This window comes from Indicator indicator, chromosome 7, assembly GCF_027791375.1.
Source record: "Indicator indicator isolate 239-I01 chromosome 7, UM_Iind_1.1, whole genome shotgun sequence".
NCBI classification, from domain to species: domain Eukaryota; kingdom Metazoa; phylum Chordata; class Aves; order Piciformes; family Indicatoridae; genus Indicator; species Indicator indicator.
Window position 1 is genome coordinate 15,219,620 of NC_072016.1, and position 18,606 is coordinate 15,238,225.

The following is an 18,606-nucleotide window of genomic DNA, read 5'->3' on the forward strand; positions in this document are numbered from 1 at the left end:
AAGTATAGTAGCAAAGGTAATAGATTAAGGCAGACAGAAATCAAACAATGTAGCCAGTCAGACAGAGGGGAAGAGTGTCTGATGGACTAAACATAGTACTGGAAAAAGTTACAGCAATATCAAGGAGTGTATATACAGAAACTTTCTGGAAGGATCAGAGTTACAGCATACCAATACAGCAAATCTGGGAATAAGGAAGAAATAAGAACAAACAACCTGCTAATACATTTGTTCTTTCAACCCACATAACAATAGGCAACAATTACATGTCTATTAGTGCATCATTTTAATCTATGCAACCTTTCTCCAACTAGCTTTCATCAAGCTCCCATTCCCATCATGCACCCCCTACACCTCCATGTTATAAAGCATTCTTATGACAGGACATGTGAAGTATCTCAGCTATACAAAGTATCTTGTTTTGCATAGTATACTGGTTTATAGATTATAAACTAAGCAGACATATACTTAAATAAAAAGACTGTATTTTTCTTACCTGTAGAAGTATACAGTATGCTCTAAGATCATCTTTTGTTCGTGGCCTATGGATGGATGAAAGAATAAGCAGAGCCACACATATGTATCATGTATACCCATTGAGAGTCATGAAATCATGCACCCTAGAATTTGCTTTGTCAATACATGCAAAATACCACATTTAAGGATTTTTGTTGCTCTCAGAAACTGAAAAGGGCACTTCATGATTCTGACTACTTCCTGAAGGTGGAAGGTTGTTTTAGCATCTCTCTTTGTGGCATAACACAAGACAGCAAAAAGAAGAGTCAGAATTGGAGCTAAGAGGTGCATGCTGTTGTCTGTCTTGGGTGACACCACAGAAGAGTTTACTTGCCCCATATTTGATATTTCCTGCCAGAATTTTCCATACACTTCTACCATTGCAGCCTCTGTTTTTCTTGCCATTTTTTTTTTCTCCTTCAAGGGCTTTACATTCCCACAAATACACACGCAGCAACAGCACACAAAAGGTAGTACAAGATGGAGACAGGAATAGCCAAGGGCTGGGTCACAGTGAATCACAAGGTGCTGCCTCTGGCTGCATCTTTTGTGTGAATCAAACTACACATTCTTACTTCTACTACTTCTTGCAAAAATGTTGTCATCTCCAATCCCCCTGCTTCTGGGCTATCCTTTTCTGCATCCTGCACTGCCCTTTTTATGCTATTGCCACACAGGAATGGTACTGTGAAGTAAACTTTGGATCAAGGTTAAAACGTCCTAGTTGCTGTAGGGGGGTGGGTGAGGAGAATATCTTTCACTCCAGAGAAATTTCTTAATACATCTTACAACTGAGATGCTCAAAAGATTACACTGGCTGAGATTTTGTGGGGGAATGTTTGGGTCTGCCTCTTAGAGGTTCAGTATCAGCTTACAGCATTAAAGATATACTTCAGCAGATTTGCTTGCCAAAAGGAGACAAGTTCTTATGAGTCAAATAAGAACTATCAGAATATTTTCTTACTTTGACTAAAACAATAAAGACCAAACATATCTCAGCTGTGCTGGCACAGGACTAATGCAAACATTGATTATAATTACCCCTTCCATTCTTGTAGCAAACCATTAATTATTCCTTTTAGGACTGACTTCTGAACATCTTGAGGCTATGGAAAAATGGAGAGGAAAAATCATATCTGATGTAATTACACATTCTATACATGACACTGTATGAACAAGCAAGTTTGTTTTGCTTAGGATTCAAGCCAGCTAAGAAATCTTTTGTCTTCTGAAGCTTCTAAGACTCTTTCCTCTCAGACTATTAGCTGAAACCTGGAGCTTTGACAATAGGGGCTTTCAAAACTTTAAATAATTAAAAATCTCCAAATATGCTTTCTAAATTACTCTTGCCCACTGTTTACTATGCACAGCAATGACTTTTTTGCTACCATCATCCTCACATTTTCCTTATTTCCACCATGCATTGTCCCATCACTGTCATGTCATATCTTGCCATCTGTGCATTATTAGTAGCAAAAATTTCCTCCTCTTTTACTAGAGCAGTGTTCATGATTCTATGGCAATTCCCATGGGACCATTTTAAGTATGTTTTGAGAGATTCTTCAGAAATCGTGCATATCTAAGAAAAACTTTTGGTATAATTGCTGCTTAGCATATTTCTTTCCTGTAATAACTGTTATGATGTTTTACAACAGGTATTCTTTTCTTCTACTTACAGTATTTAATAAGGCATCATAGACAACATTCACAAAATTTGCATCGATTCCAGAGTCCTCAATGGTATTAAATGGAGAACTGGTGTCTTTCTGTAAGTTAGAAAATACATGAAGAGTTTTTGAAATGTCTCAAATATTTTAGCTCTCTTTGAAAAACAAAAGTTTAAACAGCGAGTTTAAAAAGAACACAGAGATATAACTTTATTTTCATCATCAGAACATAAGTCCTCCCCCTCTATTCTGCTCTGGTGAGGCCACATCTGCAATATTGTGTCCAGTTCTGAGCCCCTCAGTTGAAGAAGGACAGGGAACTGCTTGAAAGATTCCAGCACAGAGACACAAAGATGATTAAAGGAGTGGAATATGTTCCTCATGAGGAAAGGTTGAGGGAGCTAGGGCTCTTTAGCTTGAAGAGGAGACTGAGGGGTGACCTCATTAATGTTTACAAATATGTGAAAGGATGGAACTAGGCTTCTCTCAGTGATGTCCAACGACAGGACAAGGGACAATGGGTGCAGGTTGGAGCATAGAAAGTTACACATGAACACAGGAAAAACTTTTTCACTGTGAGGGTGACAAAACACTGGAACAGACTGGCCAGAGAGGTTGTGGAGTCTCCTTCTCTGGAGATATTCAAAACCTCTCTGGATGCATTCTTGTGTGACCTGTTCTAGGTAATCTTGCTCTGGCAGGGGGGCTGGACTAGATTATCTTTTGATGTCTCTTCCAATCCCCAGCATTCTGTGATTCTGTGAATCTAAGTTGCTTTTATTAATATGTGAAAGATGAAGCTAAATATCAGTAATCCTACACATTGGCACTATTCAAGTAACTTCATTATCTTGTCATTCTACTTTAAAAGTGTAATAAGGCTTCTAATAAGGAACTAAATATAATTCTCATTGTTGCAAATCCACCATCAGTCAAGATCAACAAAATAATAGCATCCACTATTTATTAAGTAACTAAACCCCACTGGTTATTGTGTCTAGACTCAGGTCCCGTTGTCCATATTAAATATCATGAACACACTTTACTTGGTAATAAGCAGGAAGTACTGATTTAGCATAAATGATTAAAGTTTTCATATGAATATAATCTTTCCCAAGGAAAACAGAGCATGCCATCATGAGACAAGAGCCCATATTGTACTTTTTTTGATGGACAGGGAATATTTGTTTCCAAATCTGTCTGGGCCTCCACATTAGCTTGCATCTTTTTACACTGTAATTTGCATAGAAAGCATCTACACAGTCATAGTGTCAAAAACCAAACTACATACTTGAATTTTAAAGCTCTGTATAAATTAATGCAGTAACGGATTGTCTCCCAAAAGCAGGTGAGATCATAAAATGATCATAGTGGCCTTGAGTAACAAGCTTTTGTAAACACTTTGAAGATACAAAGCACTGCAAGGACTAAATAGCCATTATGAATTATCTTCTACCTTAAATGCAGCATTTATCTCCAGGAAGGAATCAAATGTTGTGGAATAAAAATTATGTACAGCTTTCCAATCTCCTGATGACTTAGCCTTTTCCACATCATCCCTAGAAAGAATACATTAAAAAACTGGTAATAAGGGTTCAAGCTTCCCAACCACTTAAACTTTAGACTGCACTGTAACTCTAAACTTCCCTCACTAAGAACATTTAAAAATCAGACAAGTATAGTATCAGTATCTTTCTAATATCTTCTTTGTCACTGTAAGATCATGGTATTATAAGAGAACAAAAGCATACTTTCTATTTGATACACCTGAGCAATGTTTCTCATTCAAAATATTAATTCATGGTGTCACAGTTCAGAATGTTAAGACAATTAGCAGAACAGAATTACACTGAAGATACACCGATGTGATAAGATTTCTGAGACTAATTTATTCAGGTATGCAGACTCCTAAACTAGTCAAATTCATTATAATTTGCATAAAAATCTTTTTCCTCTTAAAATTTTTCATATCAAACTGCATCTTTGTATGCAACTGTACACACTCTTTAACGGGACAACAAAACCTATGGATTTACTCTTAACGTATTTTTAAATATTGGACCTTAAAGCAAATACCTGTATATAAGCTTTTGTATAATATCATACATTGAAAAACAAACAAACAAACAACACAAAAAGACCCCAAACCAAAACAAAACCCCAAACCAACCAACCAACAACAAAAAAAGATCCTGCCAAGCAAAAAATCCCCAACCAATCTTTGAAACAGAATTTTATTTTAAATACCTACAATGATGATGACAGAAATCCCAGTTTGCTCCCCACCCCCAGATAATTTCTTGGTACTAGATATTTTTATTAAAAGCTACCAATTGCACATGGCAAAAATTCTAATGACTTCTTAATACTTTATTTGAAAGAATAAAATTCTTGATAATTATGTAACGAGGTAGCAGTCAATAGATAAAAAAATCTGCATATAGAAAAAAACGCAGCTCTTCAGATGACCTGAACACTAACAAAGGTTCTCCTCTAGTCAAATTCTCTACCACATCTGTTTCCTTTTCCACCAGCAACACACACTGACTCATCAGTATGGCATCACTTTTCCTCATGGAATACACACAATTTCAAACATGGGGAAGAGCAATGAACAGTATATGCTCATACATCTCTTAGAGCAACTGTGATGTTTCATTTTTTTTCCCCCATCTGTTTTAAAACCAGAAGAATCAAGCTTCTTCACAAGAACACTTCTCCCCATCTCCTAAGAACACATCCACACTAAACAAACACTCTGCCAATACACATTCACGTATTGCTGGCAGAATCCCCTAGTCCAGATGCACCTTATGCTATTAGTTTTTCAACAAAATGATGCCATTTCCTCAAATGACAGTGTCAACACCAACATAGTTATGTTCTCCAAAACTGTAAGTAAAAAAAAAACTGTTCCCTACTTCTTTGTGCCCACAGCAAATCAAGCAGCACATGGGAAACAGGCTATACTATTTAAAAACAATTCAGGTGGTTTCCCTGGAGACTTCTGCTAGTCGATCAAGTATTTTGTGCCAGCAATCATTGCAGCTGGAAGAAAACTAATGCAGGTATAGTTTTGATTAAGAGTCCGTACTGCCCTGGAAAAATCAGAAGTGGAACACTATTTCACATCAATTCTACTTCTAGCTAAATTAGTCTTATGGGGCAGCAGCATAAATATTGTTTGCACAGACTTTTAATTTTAAAACTTTTTACTTAAAACGTAGTGCTTTTCATAGAGAGGTGCAGGAATAGCTTACATTTATAACACTTAAAATTGCAGTCACACAAGCAGCAAGGATACAGGAAAGAAAGAAATATTTTTTTTTGCTACAAAACAAATACTGAAAACTAACACTCTCTAATGTAATGCATGAAGAAACACTATCTGACCACTCCAGGTCCTCAAATAGGACGTTATACATTTTAATGTCTGATGTGCAGTGCCTGAGAATGTACAATGGACAGGACACACCATAACAGTCAGCATCAACAAAACACCCAACATCAAAAGGGATTTTCCAGCCTACAGTAAGACATACATATTTTTTCCCAAAACTAAACATACACTGAATGGCAGGAACTGAATTTCTAACTCTGAAGTATGAGCTTTGCCATTCCCTGAACACAGCAACACTTGAGCTAGAGGAAATATTTTCATAAATTTCACAACAGAAAGTATTGATCCCAGCATCACAAGATGACTAGCTCCTCATCAGACTTCCTGAACTATTTTCTTGTTTGAGATTAACAAAATCAAATGCATGAATTAAGACAAAATTAAGAATGTCCAAAGAAAGAAAGTACACCCTCAGAACAACCAGGGTAACTTACTGAAAATCTTGCACAGTTTTGGTTCGGATGGGAAAGGAAGGTTCAGGAGGAATCGGCGCTTTCACTTCTTGGGGTAGCGTATCTATAGAGATGCGCTGCTTTTGTCGTACGTCAAGGCAAATGGGTGGTAGGTCTCTCACTTTTTGATTAAAAAAAAAAAGAAAAACAACAATAAATACAATGCAGTCATACAGATAATAGCCAGTAAAATACAGATATATAGGAACTTGGACAAAAAAGAAAAACCCCAAAACTCACGCTGTTTGATTCTACATCTTTAGACCCATATTCATCCAAGTACTTTTCTTATCATGGGCTTATCACAGACATGATAGAAACTGCCTAATTGAGGGGAAATAAAAGCTCTGGAAGTGTCCTAGAAAGAATTTATAACTATGTCTTTCTGAACAAAAGTGCTCCCTCCTGACAACGGAGAGAGAAAACTGTCCAGTCTGTCACTTGTGTAAGGCTTTCTTAAAGAAGGGAATCTCTATTATTTTATAAGTGAGCTTCTGGATCAAGTTGCAATGCCTGTTACAAAAATCAAAGCAATAAAACCAGTCCAGATTTTCACAACCGAATGGCTGCTATGCTGCTGGGGTAAAAAACCAACCAAACCAAACCAAAAATTAAAGGAAAAAGGCAACAAACTCTTGACCTATGTTCCAACTCATTATTAGGGAAAACAGCAAAATATTACACTTACATAAGACATGCTGGTACTAGTATACATACAGCAGTACTAACATCACACAAGAAAATCTCAGATTCATATATAGCTTAATTACAGAGATGCATGCTGCGGAATTTTCATTAAATCCATTTGTAGCCATAGATGCCCAACGTTCTGAACATTAAGCCACATGCATTCTAAGTTCAGATGAATAAAGTGCCTATGTTGAGCATCCCATCTACCTGAAGCTATGAGAAACTCAAGCTAAGCAAGTTAGACACAATTACCAAGAAAACAGATATCATGGAATTAGAGTTTGCTGTTTAAAAGACAAACCAAGGAGTCCATGACTGATAACCATTAGTCAAAAATCGGTAGTGTTTGTGTAAATATTGGACATGCAAACTGTAACACTGGTGTTTCCTACATATAAGAAAAAACCTCAAGCACAACCACACCAAGCCCAAATATTTTCTGATGTACAAGGACAAGGCTTCAGTTAAGTTTTCTACACTGCAGCATATAATTTTAGCTAGAGATAAAATTATATAGGCATCATCTACAACCTCCTAATATAATCTCTCCAATAAGTTAAATGGGAAACGTGAGTTTTCTGCCTTGCAGAGAATTACTGCTGAAGTAATAGCATCTTTAAGCATTTCTGCTCAATAAAGCTGGCTGCCCCTTCCAAATACAAACAGTGGTGCCTTAACATGGTCTAATTCTACTCCTGATTTTGTATCAGGTGCGAGAACACAGTATTGTGTTTATGTGGCATGGTTTTGGCAGCAAGGTGGCTGCAGGGGTGGCCTCTTTGAGAGGAGAGATGGGATTGCCAGTCTGTTCCTTAAGAACATGGAAAGCATCCACATTGGAGCAGTTCTTGAAGAACTGCAACTCACTGGAAGGAAGCATATTGGAGGAGTTTGTGTAAGATTGCATCCCCTGATGGAGCAGGGGAACAGTGTGAGGAGAGAGAAGTAGCAGCGATGAAGTTTCAGGAGCTGGCTGCAAGCTCCATTCTTCAGCCCTCTGTGCTCCTTGGAGAAAAGGAGGTAGAATAGTGGGGAACAAAGGAGACAAGTTGAGCCTAGGAACAAAGAGGTGCAGGGGGAAAGTTTTGTTTTTGTTTTGCTCAACCAGCAATAAATTAATATCCTCAAGTCAAGTCTGTGTAGCCTTTGATGGTAATTGGAAAATGGACTCCTGGTCTTCATCTCTATCTATGATCTTTATCTTATATCCTCTGTGTTCCACTGGAGAGGGGGAGTGACAAAGGAGCTTGGTGAGCACCCGGCAGCCAGTAAAGGTAAAGCCACCAAAAATAAGAAGAGTATTTCAATACAGTATACATAAACATCCATTTCACTGACAACATCTTTTTAAACACCCTTAAATCAGAATAACAATGCATTTTTTTTTACTGCACATTTTTAAAGGCATTTATATAAATTACAGTGTATGGTTGTATAAAGTACTATATAAAGTAAGTGTCCTCAAAAGTCAAACATATTAAATCAAAATCCTCTATGAACTGATTAAGAGTCCTCAAACACTTTTCAGAGAATTGTTTTTTAAAAAACAAAACAAAACACCAAAAAACCTAAACATCAAAGTAGTATCACTGCTCTGCTGCCTACTCCATTTATCATAGCAGGAAAATAGATGCTAACAAAATCCCCAGAACCCAAAAGCAGATTCTTTTCAGTCATGCAAATGACAGAGACACTGTCTGACATTGTGACTTAACTGCCATTTATCAAACAACAATAGATCAGAGTTGCCCTCAATCCCCTGAGTAAAGCATTGATTACAGATATTGAACCTTGCCACTCTGGCAACTGGAATTTAAAGCTATTTGAAGAGAAAAGCAGCAATTTAAAAACCAAAGTGGACACACAGATACTAAACCAATTCAAGTCAAGGTGTCAAGCAATCTCACCATGCAAGTGCTCTGCCTTTGCAAATCGTTTGCTAAAAGCAAAATGGATCAACTTAAATGAAACTAAGACTATGTCTTATTTTTATACTTTGAGAAAAACAAGTCATCTTCATTTAGCTCTTACTTTGTCTTCTCAATTTGAAAGGGATTAAACATTGAATTATAGCCAGCTGAATACACTGAAAAGAGGAAAATATTCTCTCCATATCTGCAGATGAGATGGGTGTTGACAGAAGCTGTTTCTCATTTCAGTAAATTGAGGCTGCAAGTGCTAAGCTGGTAGCTTGCACCCTGTCAGTGATGCAGTTTTCTTTGGAATATATGCAGCTCAAATTTAGATACACTGAGTTTAAATAGTGTGTTTAATAAATACTATCAAATACAGTATGTTTTGCCATAATTCAAGTTGATTTGTAAATAGATTTATTTGCTTGTCTGACATTCAGAAACATTAATTAAAATCTGCTACTTGACTTCCATTGAGGAGAAACTTCATGTATTGAGTTGATAAGCAGCAATAACACAATAGTTCAAGACAAGTAAAAAAACAATCATTTCTGGCTGTCTGCCCAGTTACATCAAGTAAAAAAGACTCAGCAATGTAATACTGCATAGGGCATGATCAAAATCTTTGAGGAAGAAAATCTCATTGATACAATGCAGAATTTACTAGTTCAAGGATATTAAGGATGAATTTACTTACAACAGTAGTTGTTTCATGGTGACCAACACAGCCACTGGCAGAGGAAAATTTACAAAGTAAATCAAATCTTACTTATATTTGTAACATTATAAAAGAACTAGAACTGTCCAGCTAATATATGGATTTCATGTCAGATTGCCTTTGCATTAGAAGACCTGTTACATAAACACAATCTCTGTTGCAGCTACTCAACAAATATTACCCTACGCTTCATGCTGTATTTACCAGCATTACTTTTCCCATGCTTTTGTTTTCCAATGAAATTAACTTTCTTTGAACTCAAGCCTGAAGTATTACCAATATATACAGCCATATATACACACCCATATATACACACATTATTTAGACAGATAGCATATGTATAGATTAGCTGAAAAAACTCTCCAACTAAGCACCATTCTTGATTCTAGAACAGCAAAAGAAGTATTTGTAACTGAGAATTTTTTTTTAATTATTTTTTTTCCACAGAATACACATAGCCCTTCAAAAAATTTTGAGTGCACCTTGGACTGTTAGTAATCTGTTTTTATACCAGCAGGTTACCATGATCCTGAAACTACCACAATACCTGCTCAATTTTAAACATTGAGTTTTATTTCAATAATCACAGGACGACAGCATGTTAGGGGCTGGAAGGGACCTCTCAAGATCTTTGAGTGAAATCCTTGACTGCTGCATCAAAAGAAGTGTGGCCAACAGGACAAGCAAGGTTATTCTCTCTCTCTGCTCTGCTCTTGTGAGACCCCACCTGGAGTACTGTGTCCAGCTCTGAAGTCCCCAATACAAAAAAGATCATGAAACTGTTAGAGTAGGTCCAAAGAAGGGTTGTTAAGCTAATCAGAGGACTAGAGCACCTCTTCTGTGAAGACAGGCTGAGAGAGTTCAAACTGAAGAGGAAAAGGTTCGAGGTAGACCTTATAGCAGCCTTCCAGTGTTTGAAGGGATCTTCAGGGTAGGTGAAGAGGGACTTTTTAAAAAGGCATGTAGTGATAGGATCAGAGGTAATGGCTTCAAACTGGAAGAAATTAGATTTACAGCAGACATTATGAAAAAATAACTGTGAGGGTGGTGAGACACTGGAACAGGTTGCTTGGAGAAGTTGTAAAGGTTCCAACCCTGGAAGTGTTCAAAGCTAGTTTGGATAGGGCCTTGAGCAACCTGGTCTAGTAGGAGGTGTCCCTCCCTGTCCAAAGCAGGATTTGAACTAGATGATCTTTAAGGTTTCTTCCAATCCAAACTATTCTATGACTGTAACAAATATTGCCATGCATTACTATGTTGAAAATTAACAACTGAGTACATAACAAGGCAGCAATTACAGCTGGAACAGTATCACCTGCAGCAAAAACTGAAGATACTTTTAGAGAGAGACATTTAAAGTTTACCATGTATGTCAGGTTAAAAAAAAAAAAAAAAAAAGAGAGGGGTGGAGGAGGGACTTCATTTTTAATGAAATGAATGAAATGAATTGGTACTGCACTTTTCACACTGATTGGCCCAATGCTAGATTTAATATTACTTTGCTCTAACTTTCATTAAGCAGGCATTCATATCATAATGTAAGATTATAAGATTGTATTAAGCAATACTTTTAGAGAGAGGCATTTAAAGTTTACCATGTATGTCAGGTTAAAAAAAAAAAAAAAAAAAAGGGGTGGAGGAGGGATTTAATTTTTAATGAAATGAATTGGTACCGCACTTTTCACACTGGTTGGCCCAATGCCAGATTTAATATTACTTTGCTCTAATTTTCATTAAGCAGGCATTCATATCATAATGTAAGATTATAAGATTGTATTAAGCAACTATTCAAACAGAAGCTGGACAGAAAACAATTAATGCTTAAATGATGAAAGGCAGTATCTTGGGGTCTATGAATCAACTGCATGCAAGTTTAGAATGCTAGCAGCTGAGTTAATATTGACAAGACGTCGTATTTAGCTTCTGAGGAAAATAATGGTATCTGAGAAAAGCAAAACATTTTATTTTTCTGAGGACTTTCAAATTCCAACAATATTGCAGTTGTTTACATGGAATTCATACACAAAGACTTTTCTTTAAAAACTGATAAGTGAGAGCAATAGCCACCCAAAGGTTGCTCTTCCAGCTTTGTTGTTTTGACCTTACAATACTTTGTAAGAATCAGCAGAGCTCTGATCTGCTTTGCAGCATTTTCTTTTTGCCTTAACCCAAGTATTGCCCTCAAGAACACTACTTCTGCCTTAGCTCCAGCAGGTTACACAGCAGTGGAAGAATTCTTCACTGGCTATGTCCAGCCACCTTGATTTCCTTTGTGCAGCACAAAGTGACTCGAGCAAAGTACAAAATCCTGTCCAGCTGTCATTTACACTTAATTACCTTTTGTGTTTCAGTGATTGTTTGGTTTTGTTTGTTTGTTCATTTTTTAAAGGCAAAGTAAGCATATTTCCTTGCTCCATAACAAAAATTACTTAAAAAAAAAAAAAGTATCTTGCACTGACTTTTACTTTTGAGCATAGCAGCAAGAAGATATAGACTATTTTAGTAAAGATCCACTCCTGCAATGTACAAGCCACCTTCTTCTGCACAGCTTAGAAACTGAGTATACCTGTACATAATTTTGTTTCAAACTCACACTATTGAGATCTCTTATTAATGCAGTGTCTTTCTTTCCAGCCTCAAATTCATTGAATGTTTAGAAACATTTTCATAACCACAGAATAGTAAGGCTGAGAGGGATATGCTCAGAGGCAAGATCAATACATACCTGACAAATGTTTGTACAACCTGTTTTCAAAAGTCCCAAACTGCTGAAATTCCATATCCTGGCCCAAAAATCTAATAAAAATCTCAGGTCTAATCACAATGTCATCTCATCAGGGTCCAGCCTAGCTTACTATACTGAATACACAGTTCCACTTTCTATCATTACCTCATCATACCACATGAACCTTCCTTCTCACCTTTAAAGCTCTTCAGAACTTAACAATCGTTGCCTGTAAATGCTATCTGGTGTCATCACTGGCCTTCATCTTCATTGAACAATAGCAACTACCTTCCTTAAAAGCCCTATGCCTGCATCATCCCTGCCATCCTTCAGATAACAACAGAAAAATCTTCTCCACCAAGTTCTGACACATTTTCTTGCGAAATTGCAACGTGATTGCATTTATACAAACAGTATTTGCAGACAGACTACCAAATCTGTAACTCTCATTAAAACTTCAGAGGACTATTTCATCCTCCAGGTATATTATTTTTTTTTTATTTAATCCAGCCTGTCTCTATGACATAACCTCTACAGAGGATGGACTATCAGGTCTATCACTGCCTGTACAATGTACTGAATGCACTCTAGCCTTCTAGATTTTCTGGCACTACCACAATACAAATACTGGCAGACCCCTGAGCACCTTAACTTGGTAACTAAGTAACACAGGACTTTTATTCTCTTACCATTTTTGATGCTGGGTATAACAAGTTGTGTGGGTGAATTTCTGTTTCCGATGCCTTCTTTCTTTTGGTTGATACTTGAGATGAAACTGCTGAAAGTGGAAAACTGATTTTTGGCTCCTCTTTCCAACCCCTGTAATTAAGATGACAGCATGCTATAAAGGGCTAAGACATTACTGCAAGAGTAATCTTACCAAATTAAGTATTACACAAAATACTTACATAACTTCTACCTTGAAACTAGAGTAGTAATACCTAAATCAGACACAAATAATGATTCTGCAAGTTTGTTTCAAATTGAATCAGGAGAGATACCATAAAATCCTTTCCATTGCATTCAAACCCACAAGTATTAATTTGCAGCATATAAAGTTATCTTTGGATTAATGTGAGGAATCCTAATTTCCTAACTACTTTTATATTCCTCACTACATCTACCTCAGTTTAAACAGATGACAGTGTCACATTCCTTTTTTTCAAATAACTCTAATATACTGAAGACAAATTTCCCAAGACTTGAAATGTAGGGCCAAAAACTATATGTGAGCTAACCTGCTAACAAAATTTAAGTGACAGCTACCTGAATAAAAATGCCTAATGATTCAACATCGTCAGCATCATCTGCCACTGAAGAAGGGCAGCCAACAAACATTTGTTAACACAGTGTTCAAGGACACCTGCTTGAGTATGTGCTGCCACCAAGGAGTCTGCACAAGCGTTTGCATGAACACGTTTTAACAGTGAAAAGAAGTTAAATCACACAAGAAGTTCCCAGAGAATTGCACCAGCTGGTCTGTCTGACACTGAGGGCTATTAGATAGAGTTATTTACTCTGGAGATTTTGCAAAGCATAGGTGGGTTAAGGGGCTTGCCTAAGACAACAGAAGCTGCATGATGGGGATGTTAATTTCAATCTCAGATCTGAGTCAGTTGCTATCAGGCAAAGATGGATCAACTCAGAAAATTTACAGACTCTCCCTGCACATGATGATTTTCCACCTCACATTAACCTAAAGATTCTTTTACTTATTATCTATTATCTGCCCTCTCAGGAAAAAAAAACAAAACCAAACAAAACCTAACCAAAACCCCAAACCACAACAGAACCACAAACACACTTTCATGCAAATCCAAACTGTCATTCCCCAAAGAGCAATAAAAGTTCTAGATTAATTAACATAATATCCTGTCTTTTTTTTTTTTTTTTAAAGCCATACATTTCCCTTTCCCCTTAAGAGCTGTAAATTTGGAATAAGACACACAGGCAGAGTTCTGAGGAAAGCACTTCACTTCTACCACAACATCCTGAAATACCACCAGGAGGGTGATAACAGAGCCCATAAACCTGCCGTGCCACAGTGTATGTAACCTGGTACACTGCCAGGAATTTTAAATAACTGTGACACAAAAGCTGTTTTTCTATGGCTTATAACTCAGCAAATTATAAATCTGAACAATCAGCAGGACCTCTGGCTTTAAAAATACCAAGTTTCAATTTCTAGTTCCAAATTCCTTGCATGCAACAAACATTCAAACATAAAATGTAATTACCACTGTAATTTTCACAATAACTTCTTTTATTCTACAACCTTTGAAATATCATTAAGATGTTTCTTAAAAATCACCTGGTGCATGACTGGAGATAAACAGACCCTGGACAAATATGCCAAGACATGACTGAATGGAAAAGAACTTTTAAACAAATCCAGGTCTGAGGTTAGTCTGCTGTGTCACAAAATGTATGCTCTAGGTAGAAAGCCTCTGGAGCTTGGACTTAGTCTAACTATGATTAATAGGGAACATATATCACAGATAATTAGGAAGAGGAGCTTTTATGAAACAGACTATCATGACAGCCTTTTTGACTGACTCAGCTTTCTAGGTTTTACTCCAGCCATACCACTGAAATAGTATAGTTATTTTAACATGTTCTTAATGCTACCTCCCTCAGCAGTTGTCAGAAAGAACAAAAGTTGTACGTGCTAGTTAACTCTATCATTCTGCTCCAAGTGCACTTCCAACAATATTAAAAAAAACATATGGACAAAGGCTTTACTGGAAAGCCCTGAAGGAACACTGGAAAACTACATGCTCGTTAATGAGGGTCTCTGACATCCTGGGAGAGTAATCTAGGACAAGTGTACAGCACCATGTCGTAATTCCAAGATTTTGTACAAGGTCAGTGAGCCTCCAGAGCCCAGGACTCTACACACATACTGCCATCAGAAAACCAAACCCACACCTAAAGAATGAGTATACTTAGAAGGAGTAAATGGATCAAATCAAACTTTAATCCTCTTTTTTTTTTTTAAAAAGAGAATATTAATAACTCACAACTCTGCTGGCTTGTTAGTGGAAGTTTTTCAAAACATCAAGCCCTCCATAAAACTGGAAACATACTAGCATTATACTTTATAAATCTATGATTTTCATTATTGAAGTTAAATTAGTAGAGAAAATAAGTAAAAGGAAAGTCTGAACTCCTTGCAGGATCATGTTTATTCGTGGAGTAAGTTTATTTCCATAACACTCCTTAGTAAAAAAAGAGCAAAGAAAAAAATAACTATTCTTTCACAATCCCACAGTGGCCTTTGGCTAGGAAAGACCACGATACTGAATGACAACAAGCACAGGATCACTTTATGCCAACTTGCAGCTATCTTAAAAGCATGATGAGACATCTTTCACACACACTCTTGGGAGAGAAAGGATACCACATGTATCTATTGACTTGCTTAAAATTCTTACCGTTTCCACAGCTGTTATGGAAAACAGAAACGGTTTAAATAACATCACACCTTTATGTTGCCTTTTCTGAAGCTCTAGTCATGCCTCATTAGTTACACAAATGTATGGTGAATTCTCAGTAAACTGAAAAAGTCAATTACACAAAATCTATGGAGATGCTCTGAGACAAGGATATCTGAAACTCACTCCACATAGAACACAGATATAGTATCTGTATGACTGTGGTAATCATATGAGAGCTATAAATTTAGAAATAATAGGCACAGAATACAAAAATTAAGGTCATCTGGAGTATCACTTTAGGCATGTATGGGCATGTATTTTTAAAGTAATTTTAATGGGACCTTCCCCCCCCCCCAGATAAGCAATTATGTTTTGTAGAAGACAATAATTTGCCCCTTTTGTTATCACGTCATATTACAAACTGTTCCCTGGTTTAATGAGGAGGAAGATGAGAATTTATTTCTCTCTTTAAAAGTGTTGAAGAAGATTTCAGTAAAACTTATTTTTTGATGTTCAATCAGAACATCTAATATAAGAACTTGTATTAAAATCATGCTATGGATGATGAATCTCACAACACACTTTGAAGTACTGGAATCACATGTCAGCTGGTCATGACTAGGGCTTAGCAGACCAACAGTTCAACACCTTCCTATAGCAACCCATACAGGTCTTGCAGAAACATACCTGTATTCCCTGTTTGATATAATTGGATGAGAAATTGCATTCTGTTGCAAAGAGTGAAATCCAGGGCTATAAAAATGTTTATTACATCTCTCCACAAAAGTCTCTCTCTGTAACAAATTATTAAAACCCATATGCAGCTATTTGTAAATTCAAAATCCTGTGCGCACTTGACAAGCAAGCACACCCAGCCAATTTGAGCTCCTCTATAGAAAGTCAACTTGGACAACTTCTGCCTTTCTGCCTGTGGGCAACAGCTCAGAGGTACATGAAGAATGTACATCTACAAACAAGCTCTCCTGATTCTTTAAGGCAATTGGAGTTCTATATGGCTGCCCAGTTGCACACACTTTTTCATTATCTGAGCCTTACACAATTCAGACCAACTGTGTCTTCATGTATCATTCATGGAATTTGCAATTCAAAGTCTCAAGCAGACAATTTAAAAATAACTCCTGGGCGCTTGTCCATTACAGGCTTCTCTCACCAAATCTGTATTGAATCACAGGAACAAGCACATTCTTCCACATTCAGATAGATTTGCAATGCTGAAAGTCTTTCACAAGACTGGAACATTGTAAGCAAAACACAAAATTGGCAGAATTGCTCAAAGGAGTTTGCCTGTAATTACTTTGTTTAACATTATAATTATTTCATGACAGTTATAAACATTAGATGCTCAATCTTTTAAACACACATTATGTAAATTTGTAATTTCTAGCAAGACAGATACTTATCAGAACTGCTGAATTAAAATCTAATAACTGTATTACAGGGCTGGTAACATTTTTGCTCTGCTGTTGGACTGAAGTAACTTCCAGCAAGCTTGAACAGTGGGGCTATGCAAGACACTCAACTCATACCAGGAAAATGTTATGTTCTGTAGTATCGTATGGTCAGCAAAAAGAAAATCATAACTCCGGTGAAATTAAAAAGCTCAAACGAGGCTTCTGAAATTAAATTACTCTGCACAATAACATTCGCACCGTGTGTTTACCCATGTTAACCTATTCATCAATAACTAAAATGTTTTTGCCATCATTTCTTCAACAAAGTGAAAACCGGGAAAGACCTTTCAAGAAAAAGTTAAAAACACATCAGTACCTTCCCGCTAGCTTTCTTAAGTGTATTGAGACCCGAAACCTTCCACCCCCGAAAGCCCTAACGAACATTCATTGCCGCAAACCCTCAGTCATGACTAACCCAAAAGAGCAGACCGTTGTAAAATGTTAAGAACTATAAGTAGATGGAGAATTTATAGCTTCATTATGTCACTGCTTACAGATGCACTTGTTATTTTTAAGAAACTTGAATGAAAGCCTCTCAGTTGAAAAGAACATGAAAGAGAATGAACATGATGCTCCCCCATCGCCACGAATAAAGCGGCAGACAGAACGAATGGCAGCGGAGACTGCAAGGACGGTCACGTTACCCGTGGCCGGGACCCGGCGGGCAGCAGCTCGGGCGCTGACGGGTCGGTCGGCACCGCCGGCAGCTGCAAGAGACCTACCCCGGCTGCCGCGCTGGATCCTGTCGGGATGGGCGGCAGTATCTCTCGCTCCTTTTCTTTCTCTCCTTCTTCCTCCTCTTCTTCCTCATCCTCGCCGCCCTCCTGGGCTGACGGGGGCGCCGTGCTGTCCTCATTCAGTTCTGCTCCCGCCGGCAGCCCTTCGCCGGGGCCGGCGGGTAGGTCGGCGGCAGCAGTGGCCGCTGACGGGGTCTGCAGCGACATGGCCCGGCTGCCGCCCGGCCGTCCCGCTCCTCTCTGCTCACGTCAGCCCCTCGGCTTCCACTGGCACCCGAGCACCCGCACTCTCTTCTTTTTCTTCTCCTCCCTGCTGCTGCTGCCGCCCCCGAGCCCGTCCGAGGAACCCCCGCGGGCACTCCCAACACCGCCGGTTCTGCTTCTCTCGGGGCGGCCGCAGCAACGCAGCAGCCAGCCTGCTACCGGGCGCTCAGACACCCCCGCACGGCGGGGCGGAGCGCAGGCCGCCCCCGCCGCGGCCCCGGGGAGGAGAGAGAGCTCGGGACGCAGCGGAGCAGATGCGACCGGCGCCGCCGGACCTGCTGCCCCTGCGCCACTGCGCCCCCTACAGGTCGCGGGCAGGAAGCGGGACCGCTGCCGCCATGTTGTTGATAGGCGGCCCGTGGAAACGCTCTTGGCGACCGGGGGCGCCGCGCGGGGGCAGCGGAGGACACAGCTACGGAAACCGTGGCGCAGGAAAAGCGGCGGTGCCAGTCAGGCGTGAGGGAATCGGGGCTGTCCCTCGCGCTCTGCGCAGCCGCTGTGGCGAGGGGCGAGGGTTGTGCAGCGGCTGAATCCCTGCGGTGCTTCGCTCTCCAAGGCACAGGTGGGGGGCACCGCCGCGCCCCGGGGGTAGCGGGGACGCTCTGCAGCGCTTAT

At 38.7% G+C, this 18,606-nt stretch overlaps 1 protein-coding gene across 1 annotated transcript in view; it reads right to left on the reverse strand.

The window, feature by feature from the left end:
• The window catches only part of HECTD2 (HECT domain E3 ubiquitin protein ligase 2), a 36,598-nt gene extending 18,664 nt beyond the window's left edge, over positions 1-17,934 (reverse strand). Inside the window, exons 1-7 of the mRNA XM_054382237.1 lie at positions 17,713-17,934; positions 12,771-12,900; positions 6,018-6,156; positions 3,640-3,742; positions 2,193-2,282; positions 1,558-1,622; positions 497-542 (exon numbers count right to left, since the gene is read on the reverse strand). Coding sequence (XP_054238212.1) covers positions 497-542; positions 1,558-1,622; positions 2,193-2,282; positions 3,640-3,742; positions 6,018-6,156; positions 12,771-12,900; positions 17,713-17,934 — 795 coding nt within the window. The remainder of the gene's footprint in view (positions 1-496; positions 543-1,557; positions 1,623-2,192; positions 2,283-3,639; positions 3,743-6,017; positions 6,157-12,770; positions 12,901-17,712) is intronic.
• Positions 17,935-18,606: the final 672 nt, after the last annotated feature.